This window comes from Aulostomus chinensis, chromosome 12, assembly GCF_037954235.1.
Source record: "Aulostomus chinensis isolate RoL2024-O1b breed Wild chromosome 12, RoL_Achi_v1.0, whole genome shotgun sequence".
NCBI lineage: Eukaryota > Metazoa > Chordata > Actinopteri > Syngnathiformes > Aulostomidae > Aulostomus > Aulostomus chinensis.
This window is the reverse complement of record NC_141331.1, coordinates 4,800,144-4,822,223: the sequence shown is the minus strand read 5'-3', so window position 1 is coordinate 4,822,223 and position 22,080 is coordinate 4,800,144. Positions and strand designations below refer to the sequence as shown.

Here is a 22,080-nt window from a genome sequence, read left to right as displayed (position 1 = left end):
TAATCATCTAATATTATTTTTTTCCCCTATAAACTGACCAACCCAAGTCTTTTATCCATCTGGCATGCGACTTGTTGATGTCAACTTTAATCTTTTTTTTTTTTAAACTTATTCGCTGTAACTAAAATATCCTCCGCAAGATTTGTTTTTTGTTGTTGTTGTTGTTGTTGTTGTTTTTGGGCAGTTATTTGTCTTCAATCGCTCCCCTCATCAGTCAAAATCCTGTCAAGAAAACAAAAGAGAAGCGACCCGCAAATTATTACGGGAGGAGGAGGGGGGAAAAATAAAATGGCAAGAATACTTGGATAATTTTAATGACCTTTAGAGAAACTACAGAGTGGAACCCGGTGGCGAGGAAGAAGATGCTGATGAGGATAAGTGAGAAAGAGCGAGCGAGAGGAGGGCAGGCAGGGAGCTGTATTGGATTAGGAGGGTGGGCAGGAGATGGAGATAGAAAAGAGGGCGACTGGAGCTGTGTGTGTGTGTGTGTGTGTGTGTGTGTGTGTGTGTGTGTGTGTGTGTGTGTGTGTGTGTGTGTGTGTGTGTGTGTGTGTGTGTGTGTGTGTGGTCAGTAATTTGGAAAAAGAGGGGGGGAAATCGTGTCCATCCCCTTCTCCGTATCCGTCTGTGTTTCTCCCGTCTCAGTTCCTCCCTCCCTCCCCTCCTGGTGAGGGGCTAACAACGGCGGTAAAGGGCACCAAATTAAAACAGCTTAATGTCAGCAGCTGGGAGCCACTTATCCTGTGTTAATGTCTAATTTTGTGTGATTGTGTGTGTGTGTGTGTGTGTGTGTGTGCGTGCGTGCGTGTGTGTGTGTGTGTGTGCTGGGGCACTAATATGAGCTGTTACATACTAATCCTGAATACTTTCACCGTGTCAACAGCTCAGTAAATACACACACACAGAGTAGACAGATTGGACCCAAACACTCGAGTGACCTCAGCGCCGTTAGCGGAAGTTCTCGAAGTTCCCCGGTGAAGCGGACACACAATTTTTTTTCTGCGTGAGTCGTGGAACGTCAAGGAACAGCCAAACGAGCAGGAAGTTAACATCAGGTCTCCTGAGCTGGTAGTCGGAACCGCCGTCACATCGCACCAGACTGAGTTACAACCCAGAGGAGGGAAGACGAGGGAGAGATGGTTGGGAACGAGAACGGTGATCCTAATTGGAACATTCTCAGAGAGCGTTTACTGTCGCCAAGGTTACAAAATACAGCTAACGGACGTAACCTGCCTGGAATGAGCTCCAAGATCCAGAATCGACATTTTGGATCCGCATCATCTCTGAGTCCGTCACTTTTTTTTCTTTTTCCTTGCAATGATTCTGCGCCAAGTTTCATCGAAATCCACGAGTCAGTTCCCGGGGAGATGCCGCGTACAAACGAACATAAACGGGATGGGAGTTGCACGTGTAGATCTGCTCCAGAACCAATGGGTTCTTCCTTGTCACATCCCAGCGACAGTGTCCAGGGTGGCGCTGGCCGCCCCTCATATGTGACCCCCCCATTGGCGCTTTTGGAAAAAATCTCACCGAGCATCTCATCGACTGGCTCCTTCTTCTTCTTTTTTTAATCCTCGAGGCCTGGCGTTGACAAATTGGGCAGTTTTCAACCACTCTGGACGACTTTTCATACGAATGCTCATGCTAATTGAATAAAAATGAACAGTATTGGATTAGAAAATGTAGCAGTGGGCAGGTAAAGATTCTAATTCACAAAATGGCCTGACTTTTGGTTTAAGGTTGGACTGTAAATCAACACTGACAAACCCAGCCCCCTCTTCATCTAAAACTCCAGTTCTGCTCCTGGTCCAAAACCCAATGCCTCCTGCCTCGTTTCAAGAAAATCAGTTCAGTACTTTTTGTGTAGTCCTGCAACCGAAAAACAGAATAAACCAAAACGTTACCTTGCTTGGCGGCGGTACAAATAGAGAGAAAAAAGCAACGTGCAGACAGAAGCGAAGCGCGAGTGGAAATGAAAGTATTCCTCCGAGAGAGAGAGAGAGAGAGAGAGAGAGAGAGAGAGAGAGGAGAACAGATTGTGGTAAAACATGTTTCATTTTGATGATAGTGTGACAGGGGGAGAAAAAAAAAGAGACATCAACATTGTGTGTTTGTTTGAAAATCGGGGAGAGAAAATAACTTCTGAAAACAATTTAGTGAGAGGCCTGTGGTGTCCTCCATGTGCCAGCAGGCAAACCAGACAATGTGCTGTTCCCCTACGTCAACATACAGACACACTTATACAAGCATGAGTGTGTGTGTGTGTGTGTGTGTGTGCGTGTGTGTGTGTGTGTGTGTGTGTGTGTGTTGGTAAAACATTCAGAGCTGTTTAAAGAATCTTAACCAACAGTAGAGAAGTGCTTATTGAGACCAGAAGGTCTCGCGCTGACGTAGTCCCATCGCTGACGTGTATGTTTGTGCCTCTGTTTGATCTATCGTACACTCGCCGCACGCCGCTGTGCACCAAGGTCAGTGCGAGTGCAGCATCTATCATCATGGAGTTCGCCCTGTTTGTGTGTGTGTGTGCGCGCGAGTGTGTGGTGCCAACCCTCAGTGGGTAAAATGAGCGGTGTGGCACAGTCCTCAGAAGAGTGCCAGCTCACCGCCTGGTTCATGACAAACGGAGGGTAATTAACAGCCCTGGAAAACAAACGGAGGAGCCTCCAAACGGCATCAGTTACCCTCATATTCCTCTGCTGAATTCACCGCAGCTGCACTGTGGAAGCAGGACAGCAAATGTGACTGTTCACCAGCTTAGATTGGGTTATTGTGAGTGCAGCAGGCGTACCGCACGGTTCTGAGCGTTTTGGAAAATCAACATCGCAAAAGCCCATCAGTCATGGTTACGAAGTACAGAGTAAAGAAAGATGTAATCCATGCGCTTCTCTAATTTGCCTTTGTTTACAGAAACCACCACTGTACCAGACACCGCGACCCCCACCCTGCCCAGAGTGGAACATACCACTGCTGCCATGAGACCTGGTAAAAACACACGTTTGACTTCTGTTACTTCTTGGGGGGGGGGGACTCACTCACTTCCTGGAGACTTACTCAAACTCCTTACCTGTCCTTTCCTGGTTACACCCCCCCCCCCCCCCAAAAAAAAAGCTCTCACTTTAGCCCCCCAGTTGAGCACAGGCTGTCCTGGTTTAACAGGTCCTCAGTGTGGCTTGTGGCCCAAAAGTGGTTTAAGACATAAACACTCGTACAAAGTCAAATCTTAGCTTCGCCACCATCACCGGTGTTCGCCGTTATCACCGCCACTGAGTGCATAACCTTGACTTTAATCCAAAAGCTTTCCTAGAAATAAGAATGAACCCACAAAAAGCTGTTTAAACTTGTGGGGGGGTCAAGCACTTTTGACCCCCCCACAAGTTTAAACAGCTCACACACACACACACACACACAATTGTACAGCTGTTTCTGTGAGTCCTTAATCCCTAATGACTTTAACAACAACAACAACTCTATTCTCAAGCTCAGCTTTTAACACAAACTGATCCTGAATATCTTGACCCGATAATCTCGTCTACAGCAGTAAACCGGGGTTTGAAGGTGTCGAATGGAATTCGTTCGGGATTTTGCGCACAGACTCATAATATCTTTTTTTTTTATCGCATTTTATCGCCTCCTATATCTATAATGACGATTTTAATGCTGGAAAAAAAACAAGAATTATTTTTCTTTAAAGCGCTCCCATGTCATGTGACTCAGGAATCAATATTAGAGTGAAGATATGAACCCTCACATCTGCCCAGCGCACACACACACAAACATGCGCACACATCTTGTCCTGGTGTTTCTTCAGACGTAGGATCAGTTCACGCGTGTGTTCACGCACACACGGTTCCCGTGCCCGCGTCAAATCCGATGATGTCACTGCGCACCGCTGGGCAGCGTCTGGACCTTGAAGTCTGTTGGATTCAAGCGTCCCACGGGAAGTTCCGTTTGAGTGAGAACCCAATCTCAGATCTCACGGCCGGTGGATCTCACCGCAGACACACACACACACACACACACATAGAAATGTACTGGGAATATGCTACAGTTTTGGTCAGCATCTGTCAGAAAGCGCAAATCAGTGACAATCAGGAGTGTTTAAATGAAAACAGATGCAGTGTCGAATGTGTTTATCCACCAGCTGTGTGCTTCTTTCTCCATCACAGCCACCACTCCATCCCAGTCAGCCGTGTGTGACTTTGAACAGAGTTTGTGCGGCTGGTCAGCCGATCCCCAGTCGGGCGTTAGCTGGTCCCTGCACACCGCCAGCAGCAGTTCCAGTGGACACAGCACACATGAATCCAGGCTGGATCTGGCGCTGGGATCAGACAGTGAGTACAGACATTGCGCCGGTGTTGCTGCTTCAACTCGGCGTGATGTTTTACTCATCACTTGACATTTTGTCGAAGACAAAGGCACTGCTTTGCTCAGTTACACCGAGGAGAAAGAAATGAGGCGCACGACTTCGCACCTGAGATTCTATATAATACTGGCAAGCACAAATAACGTGAATCTGGGGGGGGGGGGGGGGGACATGTCGATAACTGACGCAATGTAAGACGCTGGTCTTCCTTTCACCAATTAATGATGAAAATGATTAATTTTGTCCATTTCAGTAAAGGCAGTGAAAGCGTAATTGTTATACTGGTCACCACGAAGTGATTTGTGATTGCGTGTTGAGGGCGAATGTCCTCTAATTACAATAGTGTGTCATGTTGGCACTCATTCTGACCAACATGATGTAGCGATACTTATTCATACAGTAAGAAGACATCTAAATGTAAAACTGCATTCCTCGCCAAAGGAACATAACTAATTCGCAAAAAAAATCTGAGTGCATGAGCATTTGCCACTGAGAGCCGACTGCTAGTTTGAAGTAGAAAAGAGGAGTCAGGCACTAAAATGCCAGAAAATGTGAAAGTTTTGCAGTGTTTGAAGTTGAAATACTGCTTTGGCCAGGACATTAGAAAGCTCCCTCACCAACACCTGGTTTTGACTATGATAAAGATAAGTAAATCCCACACTTTTTCAAATATAATTCCCAGAAAATAAGTATCCTCGGCCAGAACTTTCCCTGAAAACGTTATTCTGCCAGAAGTAGAAACTACAATACTTGTGAGTTCTTGATGTGATATATTTTCAACTTTGTCAAACTTTCGTCAGCTCTCATCCTGCTGTGTGCTGACTCGGTGGGGGCGGGGAGGAGCAGGAGGGGTGGGGGCGGGGGGTTACTACAAAAATAACAATTGTCATAGCGAGGTTTTGCGGTCGGCGTTGCAGCAGTTGCAGTAGCAGTGGGGTTATAGCACCCTCTTTGTACTGCAGTTTATGGCGCGCTACAGATAACATGGTGCCGCTGCTCATTCCATATTTTAACTCCAAACCATCTCCAAAATAATTGAACCATTGTGTTTCTTTCTACAAACCAAACCGTCTTTGGCAGCGCGTGTGGTTTCTCTCCATTTAGCTGGAACTTATGAGCGAGAGGGAGAGCCGGGGGGGGGGGGTCGAGTCGGGGGAGGAGAGGCACCGGCAGGGTTTTGCAGACGTTTCATGACATCGTTTGAAGGCAACATCGAACTGTATCGACGTTAAGAGTACGGTCTCACTCTGTGTGGCGTTTCAAAATGTGTTTTAAAGTGACACTTCGCCCAAGTTAGGTTTTGTTTTTTTGTTTTTTTTAGCTCAAATTAGAGTGTAAGTGGGTTCCTGAGCGCACAGCTGGATAAAAACTGCGTGGGTTATACCTGACGATGCATTTGAGAGTTCGTACAGGGACCTTTACGTCTGTGCTAGCTCCAGGCTAAATATGACTGGCACGCTGAAGGCACAAAGAAGAGACGCGGTTCGGGGGAGAAAAACGCTCGCGTGAGCTCGAGACGCCGGAGAAATTGAAAGGCAAAATACACTTTTTAGGTGAAGTATCGCTTTAAGAGGTTGTTGCACAGCCCAGTCCCAGTTTGTGCATAAGATTTTTACTCTCTTGTTGACAAGCGTTTGGCTTGGGTTTATTCCCCACAGCTGCAGGAATCCGTGCCATCTTGATTGCGACACACATGCCACGGACCGATCGAATCGATCACACTGATTAACTCCTCCGGCCCTGACGTGTCGCGTTCAAACAACGGTCATCTCTCTGGGCTTTTTTTTTTCTCTTTTTTTTTTCCCACTTCACTTTTCACATATATTTAAAATTACGGTAAACAAAACATCATGTGGCGGAGATGTTCGACCTTCCTCAGCAAAATGGTTTCTGTAGCTAATTAAGACCAAAGTGGTTGTCCTGTGGTAGCATATTAGCTAGCGGGGGGGGGGCGGTTCTGACAGCAACAATGATGCAAGGATTTCACTCTCATCTGCTCCAAGTGTGCACGACATCTTAATTGGAGTGCTGAAAAACGTGAGCTTCGATCGTTTTACTTTCCCTAACCTAGTTTGTGACTTTATTTCCTTCTCCCTGCTCTTTTCTTTTCAATCTGCTCGTGGAATTGTTTTCTCTTTCTCCTTTCGCTGCCGCTCTGTCTCCCGCTATGTTCTGCATTCGATTGCCGTTGCATGTAGCTGCGACAGCCTCTCTTGTTTTCAATCCTCAAATATGTCACCACCTAATTTAAACCTCCAATTAAATGTGCGGCGTGTACAGTATTTATCTTTCTGTCCCTTTTCCACCTCCACTCCATCACCTCCCTCTCCTCCCTGACCTTCCTCCTCTCTCCTTCTGTGGTAGTTGCCTTCTCCCACATCTGTTCATCTTTAATAAGACAGCCAGAGGAAATCCACGACTGTTTTATCCATCACCCACACACTCATTGTGTCACGCAGCTCTCCGTGCACACACACACTCATATCCTACTTACCGTACTACACTCATAGCTCTCTCTCTCTCTCTCTCTCTCTCTCTCTCTCTCTCTCTCTCTCTCTCTCTCTCACACACACACACACACACACACACACACACACAGCCCAGAGTGGTCCGATAAGTCCGATGATGGCTTTGACAGAAGTGCTGTCTTAGCTCTCCGGCTCTCCTTGAGGCTCCCCAAACACACAGATTTAACCGCTCAAGGTTGGGCTGTCCACATATTAAACACTCAAGGTGTGTGGGTAACCCCCCCCCCCCATACACACACAAACACACACACACACACACAACCTTGCCACATAACAACATTCTCATTGTATCAGTTGAAGCCAGGTTACGCTTGACTAAGCAACTCTTTCATAAACAGACAGAGCTGTGACATAAGCGAAGGCTCGACATCGCACTATGACAGGTGTGTGCGTGTGTGTGTGTGTGTGTGTGTGTGTGTGTGTGTACCCAAGCCTGTACTCTCAGTTTGTGTGTCTGTATAATTGACTCAGCAGTGTTAGACAGCAACATGACACTAAGTCTTGTTCTACAGCAACATTAGCGCGGCGCTCTGTCTGGAAGCTGTCTCAATATGCAGATCAAATCCCCAGCCCTTGTCACTGAAAGCACATTTAGGGTTTTAAAAGAGAAAATCCGACCCGAACAGAGCTCATAAGTTATTCTTTTGATCTCTGATAGGCCGTGACGGAAATTCTTTACCCTGTGGAGATTTTCATCGAAAGAAACGCTTCACACTGGAAGTGGTTTAGTAATTGATAAGGACGGAGAGGGAAGAGTTAAAAAAAACGACCTCATAATATCAGTTTCTTCCACCTTTTGCCTTGATGTGGGAAAAAGTGTCGGTCAGCTTCATCGGCGAGACCCTGTTTCACTATCTTGTCGTGCTTTTTCTGACCTGAATGAGAGTTGTGCCAGGTTTGTAAAGGCTTACGCCGTAGTTCTGGTCTGGATGGATTAATAATATCCAAAAGATGATAAGAGCGAATAAAATTCTGATCAAATACGACGGCGTGTAATTGACTTGGCAGCCTTCCTGTGTCAGTGTTAGACAGCAACATGACTTTTGGTCTGACTCTCTCATGACTCTGCTTCAGGGCAAGTCCCCGTGAGGCAGGTTAGTCTTTATTGATTATTTTTAATGAGGAGCGCCATGTTGTTAACGCTACAACGACAGCGTGAAAAGGTGCTCGGCGCTTGACTTTTTTTTTCTTCCTCAGGTCACGGAGATTAGGAAACAACAACAACAACAACAACAACAACAAAAAGTTCAACGCGGTGTCAGCGTTTTTTCGCGAACCCAAACAGACCGTCTGTCCTCCCTCCTGCTGGTCGGTGTTTTACTCGGAACGAGGATGGGAGGAGGTTCTTCCCTCCGAAGCGAAACCAAACGCTCCCGGCTGGAGTCAAAAGGCTTTTTATATTAATACCAACAGTATTTGAAACATAAAATGTTCCTACGTGACATGATAGGTATTCCTAGACAGGTCTTTTATTGGAACGCTGCCGACCTCGTCAGTGTCACTCGCCTCTCACAGACCAATCACAGGTTAGGAGGGGGCGGGACTTATAACATCAGCCAACAAAACTGGCAGAGGAGGAAGATGGTGTTGAGGGGTAACGACTCAACAGTTAAACCATGAATTGATTTGCGGACACAGATCACGGTGAGAGCAGTCAGCGGATCAGTTAGCTTTAGCGGCAGGCTTGGTGGGAGAAGTTCACATTGAAGAGAGATGAACAGACGAAGGCTCTCGAATGTGGTTCATGGGCGCTTTCAGATTAAAAAGAGCATCACATGTGGCGTACGCAGACCGTGAACCTGGTTCACGCAGTCCAGACGGAAGCGGCGCTTCCCCGAGGGAAGGTGACTTTGTTTTTTGTGGCTGCATGAATGAAGAATATCAACATGGTGGGATCCCTGTGTACCTCTGCCACTCCGTCGTCCCTGAGAATAGAGACAAGCACATAACACACCACTAGACTCTGATTTAGAGAGGATCCAAATGCACAGGTACTGCAAATGCATAACTTCACTAATTCAGAATGGCACACACACACACACACACACACACACACTCACAGGGTAATTATAAGTACACACACACACACACAATGGCTGACAGATGAACTCACTCACACACACAGACATAAACATAACTAGATACCTTCAAGTGATTCAAACACCCATATACACACTCACACACACACACACACACACTCCCTCCCTCAGAGCCAATTCTACATCCCTGCCTATCCCTCCCATGGCGAGTTGTTAATTAATTCCCTCCCTTTGTACGTTCGCCAAGATCAAACGCAGAGAGACAGAAAAACACTGCAACTTTTTCTAACTGTACTTAATGAGCAACGGTAGTTTAGGGGCTCTTTTATTGCCTCCAAGTGAAGAAACGCTGTTACCTCAACCTAAATCCATTATTCATTAAGGTCTGCAAATTCTGGCTTTTTTTCTTTTAATCCGTCTTAGCTAGCCGAGAGATGGATGGATAGATTGATTCATGGATTGATACATTTATTGATTGATTGGGTCAAACGTCCCTTTGACCCGTTCACGTTATCCCAACGTATCAAGAGAAAGTCATGAGTGAATGTTCCCAAATTTGCCAACAAACATCCACTGGGACTCCAGGATGAACTGAAAACATTTTGGAGGTCAGAGGTCACGGCGACGGCCGGACATGATCCAGGCATGTAATCGGGACGCAGTCCTGAAACCTATGCAGTACTTACAGCCTTTCTCTCAGCCACACTTTCCATCCATCCCTCCAGCCGAGGGGTGAGAGAGGAAGTTGATTAGATTAAAAAAAACAAAACAAACTGATAGACTGAGCGTGTGCAGCGGGAGCACAGAGAGTCACAAGCATTATGGGCGTGATGGCTGTGCTGACTAAGTAGCAGAAATGGGAAGAGCAACAAAAACGAGGTGCCAGCATCCAGAATGATTAGGGCTGTTTAGCAGTGTGTATTTGTGTGTGTGTGTGTGTGTGTGTGTGTGTGTGTGTGCGCGCGCATGTGTGTGTGTTCATTTGTATCGGCCACCATTAGCGGCCATGATGAAATGGCAGTCTCATTTGCAGCTAAGCCTCATACCACAGAATGATGGTGGTAATGCCCTAAGCCCTAAACAACCACATCCAGCCGCACTGCTGCATCACGCTCTACCCTGGGCCTGTTGCTCTGGCAAATCATGAAGTTCAGTCCAAAGAAACCCATTAAATGAATGAATTGCAAATAAAACAGGGGGAACTATATATTTTAGGTCATTTTTACCTCATAAATACAGTGATAATGTATCAGTATGCAGGCTAATGCACCACTGCTAACATTTCCTCCATCTAAAATAACCGATTTGTAATAATTCATTCATTCCCTGGCCACAATTGCTCTTTTTTTTTTAGAACTGTTTCCTACCTCTCAGGTCTTTATTTCCTTAAATAGCCATGTAGGTTACGTCGATGTGTGATGATTAAGAACAAAAATGAACCGCTCCGCATTCATGTTGTTAATAACAGTAAAGAGAGACGTGACTTCAACAAACACGGCCATCTAGGCGCATACACGTAGGATAGCAACGGGCGTGGTTATGTCAGGAATTACTGTACTGGATCGGTTAATTGATATCATTAGTAATTCATACTTCGCTACATGAAACGTTGGAATATTTAACCTGTAAGCCGGGGCACGGCGATATGAAAAAAAAGAGGATGTCACAATCGCAGAGATGCAAACCATGTCTGCGTTTGATCGCACCATTTATGATTCAGCTGATGCCAGATAATTGAAACAGCCACTTTCTATCGACACTGCAAAACTTTTATGGATCATTTCGTGAGAAACCTGAATTTATCTTTTAAAAATTTCCTTTTTCACCACCGATTGTAGAAAGCACAAGTCAATCCACGGTGCGATGTGACAGTGAAGCCAATTTTGATGTCCATATCGATACACTGCCTAGCTGAATGACCGCAAGGTTAAATTGTACTGAAATACAAGTAGGTGTTTGTACCTAAATGGATACAAATGCTTGTCACTGGGCGGGGGTACCCTAATCTTAGTCAAAAACTGCACTTCTGGCCTCTCGAGGATGGACACGGTCCCCCTTGAGGAAATGTTGGTGCATGAGGAGAGAGCTGCTCTTCTATCTTCTCTCCCTTTTGAGTGCGTGAAGAAAAAAAGCTAATTGCCTCCATGAGCTGAAGTCATGCTGTCTGGCTTGTAGCTACCTGGCAGGTCTCAAGAAGCAGTTCCCCAAATAAACAACAATCAGGGTGCGGAATTCTGATGATGATGATGATGATGATGATGGTGATGGTGATGGTGATGGTGCGGCTCATGTGACAACACCCCTCCTCCCTCTCCTCCAGATTTCTCTGGCAACTACCTCCACCTTGACGCAGGCACCCACACCCAGCGGAAGCGAGCGCGGCTGCTTAGCCCCGAGGTGGGTCCAGAGGAAGGCCCCCTCTGCCTCCTCTTCTACTACCAGCTTCAGGGGGAGGCCCAGGGAAGCCTGAGGGTCTTGCTGAGGGACAGCGACCAGGAGGAGACGCTGCTGTGGGCTTTAAAGGGAGATCAGGGGCCTCATTGGAGGGAGGGGCGTACCATCCTGCCCCAAAGCCCCAAGGAGTATCAGGTAAGAGTCGTGATTCAAGAGGAGTGGCCGCTGGTGGCAGCAGCTCAGTAACTCATGAGCACTCCTCATACGTCTTTGTGTTTGGATGCCTCTGCTTCTCTCGTCCAGGTGGTGTTTGAGGGGTTTTTCGACCACCCGACCAGAGGCCACATCAGAATAGATAACATTCACATGAGCAACAGCGTTAATCTGGAGCAGTGTACACGTAAGTCCCATAATCTAGTCCATAATCTACGTTTATCAGTCAGGTCTGATTCTGTCACCCTGTCCGAGACCATTAAGCCTCACCAGACACCTCATGAAAGAGAAGGAGGGAGAGAGAGAGAGAGTGAGAAGGGAAAAACTCATTATGTTTTGCGTTTACACATACAGACACATAAAGAGGAAAAAATATAAATGAAAAAAAGTAGGCCACAAACGGCCTTTGGGCATGGATTCTAATTTATCTTTTATTATATCTCCCTCTCGCTGTCTCCTTTAGTTTTTTTTTTTTTTTTCCAATATCACCCCACACTGTCATTTCTTGATTCTTCTTTATTCTTCCCTTGGACTCTCTTGTTCTCTCCATTCAGTTTAGGTCACCATCGGGCCCTCAGACACTAAATGGTGAACACAGCTGCACACTAGGTTGTAACCAGAGCAGCTGCTGAGCGCAGGCTGGCTAACTTGAATCATAGATGCAGGGTTACGTTTGGAACGGTGCATTTTGCTTGTCTGACAAGCAACACACACGCGTGCGTTATTTCACGTCAGACCAAACCAGATGTGTGTGGATGGATTTAATCCACAGGTATCACAGATATTAATCCAAAGTTTCCAAGTGCGGGAAAGCAGCATCGGTGTACGATGAGGAGTCGCAAAAATGGCCGAGTAGGAATCCAGGATAAAAATAACCAATCGCACTAAGAAAAAAGTTCCACAAAGACAGACGTGAACGACGATAGAAACACAACTAGGCACACAGCAAGAAACAGGCGGGGGGAGAAATGGAGGCAAACGAGCAAAGACAGGAAGTAAAGCAAGCAAAGGAGGGGGTTGTTCGTAATTTCAAAATAAAATAAGGACATGATTAAGATAGGATTTTAAATTTTTTTAAAAAAAAAAAGTCATAAAAACCCCAAAATAGTTAAACAAGTCAATAAATACAAAAGAAAATCAGCAGTTCCAATGGGACGAAGCAGTTTTACAGTTCAAGCTATGTTAAAGCTACATTTAGTTAGCAATCACTATTTCTGCGTCTGCTGGAGAATGAGAACAAGTCCCTGAGACTGATTAAATGCAGCAGATGACACGTTAGGCGTTGTGGCATATTGGAAGTGACTATTTTGAATCGGCGTCATTATATTTAACAAAAAAACGTCAAGAGCAAAATGAAGGAACTTTAACACAGGCTATGCCGAGAACCGCTTTCACATTCAACATTCTTTTATTGTATTCATCTGGCTGCTAATGATGCAAAACTCTGTCTTATCTGACCTCAGAACTCTTCACTTAATCATGAAATCCAAAGCTCCTCATCACATCCACTTCACAAGTGTCCAAAACTTTTGCAGGCGACATGACAAGGCCCTGTTGTTCATCACTTGTCATCACCAGTAACGTTCATTTTTCTCTCTCTCTCTTTCTCCCTCTCTCCCTCTCTTTTTTTTTTTCCCCCAGAGCCGTTCCCAGCCTTAACTCCCGGCATAACCAGTAAGTTCTACTTCCTGTACATTTGTATTTCCGGTGCCAAATGTCTGTGCTTCCTGCTTGTTGCTCAGCTCAGCTCAGCTCAGCTCCCAGCACTGCACTGGCCCTCAGTAACCTTGACTTGCGTGTGACAAGCGTTGCCGTAAAATCAAACAAAACTCCTTTTTTGGGGCTGAAAATTCAACCCTTGAACGACCAACCCAGAGCGCGGGCTGCTGCCGGTGTACAATGAGACCATAAAGCGGTTTAAAGTTAAGAGTCGGAGATGTGGAATTCATACAACACCGCAACAAAATTAGATCCACTGCATTGTTCCAGCATGACTCCCTGCATGCTGGGCTGATGCTCTTGGCGATGCAGTCAGGTCTTGAGTGTTTCTCAGTGAGGAAATGTGTGTCACTTGACAAATGAACCACCGGTAACATTCAGCAGGGACGAGCAAATGAATGGTTTCCGTTGGTAACTGGCGGGTCGAGGGTCAGTAGACCAGTATGGTTGCAGGGAGGCAGGTAGGTAAAGTTTAACTTTACCATCCGGGAACGGAATGGAAGATGATAGAATGGAGGCTGAAGGACGAAGGCTAATAGTTAGCCTAAGTGAAACATGCACAGGTGGATCCAGTGGCACAGAGGCACACCCCCACCCCAAAGAAATGCTCAGGGTGGAGGCTTGGAGAAAAACCTGCTCCTCTGTTCTTTCGCCGTCACAAAGGTGCGGCTAAATAGTCACAGGTGGAGTTATTAATGGTTGCATTTTAAAAAGAGGTTCCCCCTCCCTCTCTGTGCGTGCAGTAAAGTCCTTTTCAGATGGAGGTCTTCACCCAGCGGTTAATGTCAGACGATCAGATGATCGAGTGTCAGCGATCAAACTTGAGGGACTCCGGTTGTTGCCAGTCAGACAGTGAGGGCTTGTGGTGCGGTAGGGAGGCGTCTGTCTAGGAGCAGGTTTCCCGGAGCTTCGGTGCGGTGAGGAACGGTTCAGACGACTTCCCGCTGGCAGGCTCCGTCCTTCCTGTTGAAGTTTTCTCTTTAAAACACTCGAATGATAAAGTTCCCGTTATTCACCAGTGATTTGGTGGAACTGATTTTGTTGTATGTGCCACGCTGCTCGTGCAGCTACAGTGTGAGTGATGTCACAGAGCAAAGTTACCTGGTCTGAACACACGAGAGGTAGAGAAGTACCAGTGGTGAGGTACGCATCACTCATTCCTCCATCGTATACTGTTCCCCCTGCCTTTCTCTCCTACCGTTTTCTACATTTCGCCCCTCCGTCCTGCTTCTCTTCTCTCAGATCAGACTTTCTCTTCCGACCTTCAATTTTTTTTTTTTTTTTTTTAGTTTCCCCCCTCTTTTCTTCCTCGCCTCTCCTTCTCCTCCATTACTCACTCCATTACTCTGCTCAGCAAGTTGCTGATCCCACCTGAATGAAATGCAGAGTTGATCTGCGTCCAACTTTTCTCTTTTTTTTTTGTTTTTTTGGTTACGTCTTTCATCCTCAAAGAGGCCGGTCTAAAAGCAGATAAAAGGACTCGGGCAGATTAAACTACTGGACCTCTTGTGGGTTGGAAGCTAAAATTTTGGCTTCAGGACTACTTTTGTTGAGGGACCAAAAAAGTATGAATAATGGTATTCTAAGGAACACGAGCCTGAAAATAGACACGTGTGCGTGTAGCTGATTTGTATTCACTTGGATTCAGATTCTGATTTGTAGGTTCAAGCTTAGGTTTTTCTTCTGTTATGAATGAAAATAAAGACGTTTCTTATCCCGGGGGCTAAAGCACATATTGTTGTTATGATTGCCTCAAGTTTATTCAGCTGTCTCCCATATTATTGATAGCGAGTGTGCCAAAAAACAAAAAAACAAAAAAAACAAAGCTGGTGGCCATCAGGGGTCCCCCTACCTCGTGTTCCAGTACTTTGCATTCTCAATATGCTTAAAAAAAAAAAAAAAAAAAAAAGCAGAGAGCCGGGCAGAAACGGCTGTCTGCTGCTTCCAGCCTGGTGCTTTGATTCCTTCTCTCATCGGTGCATTGCTACAATGAGGGAAAATGAAAAATATGACCGAAAGTTATTTACAACCACGAAAAAGCAAGCGGGCTAAGAAAACCGAGTGAAATTAAATACTGCGGAACATTTCCTCCAAGCAGCAAAGACTGTAATTATAAAGTTGGAACTCTCTCCGGAGTTACGCCTTGAAGTAAAAATGACCCGATAGCGCAGATGGAGGTCAGGATTCATCCAGAGGAGGGCAAGAGAAGCTACGATTCACTGCGTAAACCTGGAATTAGCGTGTCAGAAAGCACGCAGGATACAGCAGGTGTCAGGCACAATGACTCCTCTCACATCCCAGTGTGTGTGTGTGTGTGTGTGTGTGTGTGTGCCGGACCCCGCCAGTTTGTGTGGGTGTTTGAGGGATCAAACACGCTGCAATGGTACACCTTCTAGTAAACAGAGGGTCACTCGCTCGATCCCTGACAAGATACTGAAGGCTGGCAGGTTGGCACCCAGCGTGGCGTCCAGCACTGTAACGCTCTCAAAGTGCTTTAAAGGTCGCACTCGTTGTTACATGAATGAGTGCAACCGCTCTGATAGGTTTTCGTTTCCATGGCAACCGAGGGGACTTTTGGTAGATGGAAGCGCATTGGCCGATCACGCCACACGTGCAAAACAGACAAACATCTGCTGTGGTTTGAGGGTTCTAGGCCGTTTTCAAGCTGATTTCTGAACTGTTAGCCGGGTTCCTTGAAAGCCGGCTCATTTTAGTACAGCTGCTCTTGAGAATATTTCCCACTATTTCCCCCCCAAAAAAGCAATGTAACGCTCCACTTTTGCAGCCCTGGAAATCATCAGTGTCTTATCCACTGGTGGGAAGACTCTCAGCGAGCTACGTATAGCGCAGCTTTAGAGTCAAAGAGAAATTTAAACCCCTTAACAGTATGTTTGAACTTAAAAAGACAAATTTAAGCTCACTGGTTTCCTTGAGGTTCTGTATCTCCCTCTTACCGCATCCCCCCTTCCTGTGTCCTATCATTATTTCTCTCCTCTTTCTCAGGTCCATCTAATTCTTGCTGGCCCTGGCTCTATTTTCTCATTCTTCCTTGCTCTGTCTTTCTTTTCTCTCTCTCTCTCTCCCTCTCTCTCTCTCCCTCTCTCTCTCTCTCGGCGGGTTTCTTTGTCAGTCAGTTGACAGAGTATTGAAGTTTCAGACAAACCCCTTTAATGCAGGATTAAAGATATCATGGCAGCATTAGCTCTCTCCCATCCCTTCCCCTCCCTGCCACCCGCTCTCCTCTCACTCTCCACCAGCCCGATCTCTCTCTCTCCCTTCATTCTCTTTCCCAATAATGCCTTCTCCCTTATCCTTCCTCTACCCCTGTAATTCCTCTCTCTTTTGTCTCTCCTTCTACCCCCACTCCTTTCATTCTGATATTTCCCTGATATATATATATATATATATATATATATATATATATATATACACTGTATATACATGCATACATATAAAAAACAAAAAAACAAACCCTGCATCCTTTCAAACGCGACCACCTAACACTCTCGGCTCTCGGTCCAAATCAGCAAGTCACTGCATAATCAAGGCTTTGCATTCTGTGATTACATCTTAAACGCATGGCATGAGCCTCCGCGTGTCAGTGTGCAGCTAATGCTTGTGATGTTTGCGTCAACCTAAATCACGTTGATGATTTTTTTTTTAAATAAATAAAAAAAATTAACGTAATCAAGAAAACAATTTATGTATCAGCTCCTGTCCTTTTTTTGTGGAATGAAGACGTATGAAGCTATCCAGAATTGGCCGTGAGCATTTCTGCATCATTGTAGCTGCTCCGGTAACTGACCGCTCACTAAACCCATGTTAAAATCGTGTGTGATATCGGTAAGGATCGGATCTATTATAAGCGGTAAGGGAGTGGTTGGATTCACGGGTTCTATGAGGCAGTAATCCTTATTTAAGGGTCTTGCCTTCAGAGCCAGCACATCCTCCATGCAAAGAAGGCGCTGCCGGGGACAAGACAGACACTTTTATCCACCAAATAAACACTTAAAAAAAAGCAATAGCAGTTGACATTTGTGCTATATTTGTAAAATCGTCTCTACGTTTTTCAGTCACAAAGCCGACTCCTCAGTGTGTGTGTGTGTGTGTGTGTGGGGGGGGGGGGCTGACTCAAACCTGACCCTTACGATGGACCCTACTTCCTAAACCCCCTCCTCAAAGAATCCTTTTGACCACGGTCGACCGTATTGCTAATAAATCTGGTTATCACCGTCGTCAGTAAGCTAGTCAGCTGACATGCTAACAACTGCTGCTAAAGTTAAAAAATAAACTCCTACATTCTTAACAGTTTTGGAAAGGCAAAGTTAAGTGAAGACAAACAATGAGCCTTAGCAACCGTAACTAGGCTGTCGACGTGTCAAAGCAGCATGTGATTTCGCTATGTTTTGGCGTTAGTGGGTTTGGTGAATGGTCAATTACCAGCTTTTAAATCGTCAGTGCAGTCTGCATGCCTGCCTGCCTCCCTCAACCACTGAGCCAACCAGTAATGTGTCCTCCTGCCCTCCAGGGGGTGCCATATCTGGGATGGAACCCACAGTAGACACAGTGGCAGTGCAGACCATCCCTGCCTACTGGTACTACCTGTTGGCAGGAGGAGGGGCCTTCTTTCTGCTGGTTACTGTAGTTGTGGCGGCGATACTGTGCTGCCATCGGTACCACTGGGCGTCCAAGAAGACCAGCAGTAGCCATCATCACTCAGTGACTTACCACAACAGCCAGCAGCAGCAGAGTCACCAAAACTCCCAACACAACCAAAACCCCAGTTGCAATCTGATCAACAACCCCAACCAGAACCCCCTTGAGCCCATGCTGATCATCAGACAGGGGAAGGATGACAGCTATGATTCCCAGTGTTGAACAACTACTGAACCAAAATACTCTGAGATATCGAAGGGTGTGAAAACTCCCCGCATTATTGAGCAACGGCAGCGGTGCCACGCCGATGAGAATCTTCGTGGGCATGACGCTGCAGTTTCTGTTGCCGATGCAATTGAAAGATCAGGACGCCCCCTTCGCTTCCTTTCCTCCTTGGCTGGAACTGGAAGATTGATGAGAGACGTGCAATTCCTGACGTTAAACTCGAGTTGAACCTCAGTTCCGAGAGCTGATGAAGCCTGGGGGGGGGGGGGGGAGTGCAATTTTTTTTGTGGAGAGGATGGTGGACTTTCCTACTGCACCAAGCACCTGAAAATGAGATGGACTATTATCAGAGCAAGAGAGCCACCGAGTGTAACCCGTCAAACAAACGAGACACCTGTGTTTTAACGGTATTTCTTCAGTAAGAGCAGGATATATCTGTCTGCTCTGCTCTGATCTGCAGCTTGGACTCTGTCTGCCCTGTCTAAAAGTGTGTTCATGCACTACATAAAAATAGGGGGTTATTTCTTTGGGGCTGAGAGAAGCTGGTGTTTCTTTATCCGTTTGAGAGACTGCGAGTGACTGAGACAGATAAAAAGAAACAGAGCAGGTATGGAAAGCTAATGCTGCCTGTCTGGTTGTGGAAGATTGACAGCTGTGGCGAGCCGGCCCGTGAACGAGGAGTCCTGCTCCACACGGGGAACATGGGATGACGCAGCATATATCTCACCCTGCACACACGTGGCATCGGAACAAGGCTCCAAAGTACACGCACGAATATATTAAGGCTTTGCAGCGGCTCGTGATTGGGTTTCAGTATTCACTTATAGAACACGAACTAATACAACCAGGATATGTATTGTTTTTTTTTATTAGCCAAAACTGTGACCTCTTGACCTCCAGGATGAGGTAGTGCCTCAGTGTTGAATGGACTCAGCACAGTTCCTGCCTGGATCTCAGCTAAATGCCTGTTTAACTGAAGCATCTTCTTCTCACGTTGCAGACACGTGACACATCTTTGGCGTACCGATAACCTGAAAGTAAGCTGCGTTTGGCTGTAAAGTCTTGGCTTCTGGGGAAAGCTAAGACCAAGCACGCTGTGCCTGTTTATTGTTTCGTTCGGTTTTGGGTTTTTTTTTTCACTTATGAAGCCGTTTAGTAAAAGTGATCGAGAAAACGTTGATCAGTTCTTATCTGGCCCGTTTAGGCTAAAGACTCTAGATGAGGGGGAGTTGGTGCGTGCTACCACTTAGATGAGGCCGATTTACGCCGCTGCAGCTGGACGAGACTGTGTTGGGCGCAAAGAATGAAGTTTAAGTGGACTTTTAAAATGTTTTCCGGTGGTTTGTCTCGGCTTGAAATGTTTGTTGTTTTTGTTTTAAGGTATAAAACACTTGGGCAAACGTCACGCCTGTGGATTTGTAAGCTTTGTGTGTGGCCAAACGTGACCACAGAGGGCGTTTAACATCACTTCCAAAGCTAGCCGCGGTGACGTTGAGGTAACGCACCTGCGTTGCGGTTCGTACATAGCGCACTGGTAGCCGCTAACTAGCACTGAATTGGCATTTGCGGCAGAAGTATAAATACTATGACTTTACTTGCAAGTTACCGCAAAAGTCACACGCTTGTGACTGAAGGCTGCATGCAGACCCGAAGCGGAGCCGTGAGTGGAGCTGAAACCGGCCGGTTTTGGAACGCTGCAGTTGAGTTCACGCCGACTCAACATAAATCTCTGGTCTGAACAGGCCGTCGCAAGTACAAGAAACCTTCAGCACTTTTAAAATTCGTATTAACCCTTTCTCAGAGGTTCCGATGATTCATGATCATGTCTTGCGTTGAGTATGGATCTTAACATTGAAATAAGGGGTTAAAAAAAGATTACTGGTTAGTAGCCTGCTCTACTTATGATCTCGCCTTCGAGTGTGCCTATGCTGTTTTCAGAATTACGCAGTGATTGTTGTTGGGTTTTTACATGGATTTAAGTTTATTGTGCACACTAAGATGATCTTAAGGACTTTTCTTTCTTTCTTAACACGAGGTGTCAATGTTCAGTTGAAGATGTTGTTGTTGTGGGCTTTTTTTTTTGTTGTTGTTTTTATTTTTTTTTGTTAATATCTAATCCCAATCTGCACCCTGTGAAATTGCACCACAGCAGATCTCCGGACTTCTTCTCCGCCGCTCGCCGACCCCCCCCCCCCCCCCCCCGTGTTTTGTTCAGCCCCGCGTCGTTTTGTTCACGCTTAAACCCCCCCCCCCAGCCCAATCTTTTTTTTTTCCTTTCTATCAAAACCTACTTGTTCCTGTTCTCCTCCTCCTTCCCTCCATCACAAACCCTTCCAGTAAAGAAAAAAAAAAAAAAAAAAAGCACACGGGAGAAAAAATGAGAGGCAGAAATGGAAGAGAGCGAAATCTCTCGGCGGAGGAGGGCCCATTAAGCGAGCCCCCTTTACTCCAAAGTATCAGCCCAAGATGGATGCAGATGAAAGACGCAAAAAAAAAAAAAAAAAAAAAAACTTTCTAAAGATAGATATTTTTTTTCCACTCCAGGAAGAAGGCTAGGGGTTTGGTTTGAAGGGAGGGGGGGGGGGGGGGGGCAGGTTGTTTCAAACACAGCGGCAGATGAAAGAAGTCTTTTGGTGGAATAGACGGCGTGATGGAGACAAACACACACCGTCCACCAACACAGCGAGCAGAAAAGCCTGATTTCTACCGGGCCGTCCAGTCCATTCAGGTGAATCATGGTTCCGTGCGTTTTCCAAACGCCCTGCGGATCTCCCGTACTGACCAACTTCATTATGGATTGTCTCGTAAAAAGCTGCTTTGTGCTTCAGTCAACAAGTATTTTAGTGATATTCTGCTTACATATCCGTTTTCGGCCATGCTAGCCCGCATCCCTCCCCATTTTTCAATCGACTTGCGTATGATTTACACGTAATATGAGTCACTCTAGCAGCCCCGTGCCATAACCCAATCAATGCCGCTCCAGAATTCAGATAGAGGAGAGATATATGGGCGTATTTGTGTTGTGCTGCCCATGCAGTTCTCCCATACGTTCAAACAGACTCTCCCTCTCAAACTTTTTGCAAGATTTGGAAAACGCGCTGGCGCCTTTTCAGTGCTTTTAAATCAACCTCTCCCCTCTCCATCATAGACTACTTTGAAGCTCTAAAATATTTCTAATTAGTTAATGGAGCAGATTGCATTCATAAAGCCCTGCGGTAAGCAGTTCTAGCCCTCCAGCCATCTCTCTCTCTTTTTTTTTTTTTTTTTTCCCCTTCCCCTCTCCCTCCTCCTCTGTTTTCCTGGAGAAATATTATGGGTGAAAGCACTCTAACAGGTCCTCGGGCCCCCACTGGAACAGTGTGTGATGCCAAAGAGCCATCTATGTCTTCGCCTGAATAAAAATGCCCCTGTTTTATTCTTCTCTTTTACTAATTGGAGTCGAGTTAGAATGGGGCTACGGGGAGTTTTAATCTCCTTTCAGATCCATGTGTTGATTCATCTCAGGATCCTTGCCTGAGGGCGTTAAGCCAGGATCATTAGGAAGTGCTCAACGGCGGTCCAAAGAGTGTCCGAACATCTTTCGTTTTAATCCTCCTTCTCTTTCTATCCTCGTGTTCATTCATGATTTAATGTTTTGTCGAGGCCTGCAGTGGCTTCAGCTGGCTGGGAGGAGGAGGGAATTGGGAGGCTGGAGGGTTCGTCGTAAGCCAGGTGTCGCGTAAGAGACCTCAAAACGTACATTCATGGGGGGGGGGGGGGGGGGGGGCGTGGCTCGTGCAGGCTTAAGTCCATGTATGTGCACAAAGGTCAACAGACGGAATTTTTAACGCGTCGTTTTGCGTCGCTGCTCCTGAAAATTTTAACACGTTTATTTCACCGATGAGCTTCTCCTCTGTTTTCGATGCCACATCTCATATCTCGGAAGGCCGGAGGGAAAAAAAGC

General features: G+C 46.1%; 1 protein-coding gene across 3 annotated transcripts in view; it reads left to right on the top strand.

Moving 5' to 3' along the window:
• LOC147251806 (neuropilin-2-like) overlaps window positions 1–22,080 on the top strand; it is a 111,790-nt gene that overhangs the window by 79,232 nt on the left and 10,478 nt on the right. For 2 of the 3 annotated variants that reach the window (XM_086219738.1, XM_086219740.1), the window contains 5 exons: window positions 2,908–2,982; window positions 4,167–4,331; window positions 11,251–11,519; window positions 11,628–11,724; window positions 13,179–13,211. In XM_086219738.1, the coding sequence (XP_086075864.1) occupies window positions 2,908–2,982; window positions 4,167–4,331; window positions 11,251–11,519; window positions 11,628–11,724; window positions 13,179–13,211 (639 nt within the window). The remainder of the gene's footprint in view (window positions 1–2,907; window positions 2,983–4,166; window positions 4,332–11,250; window positions 11,520–11,627; window positions 11,725–13,178; window positions 13,212–22,080) is intronic. The other variant, XM_086219739.1, reaches the window with a different exon arrangement.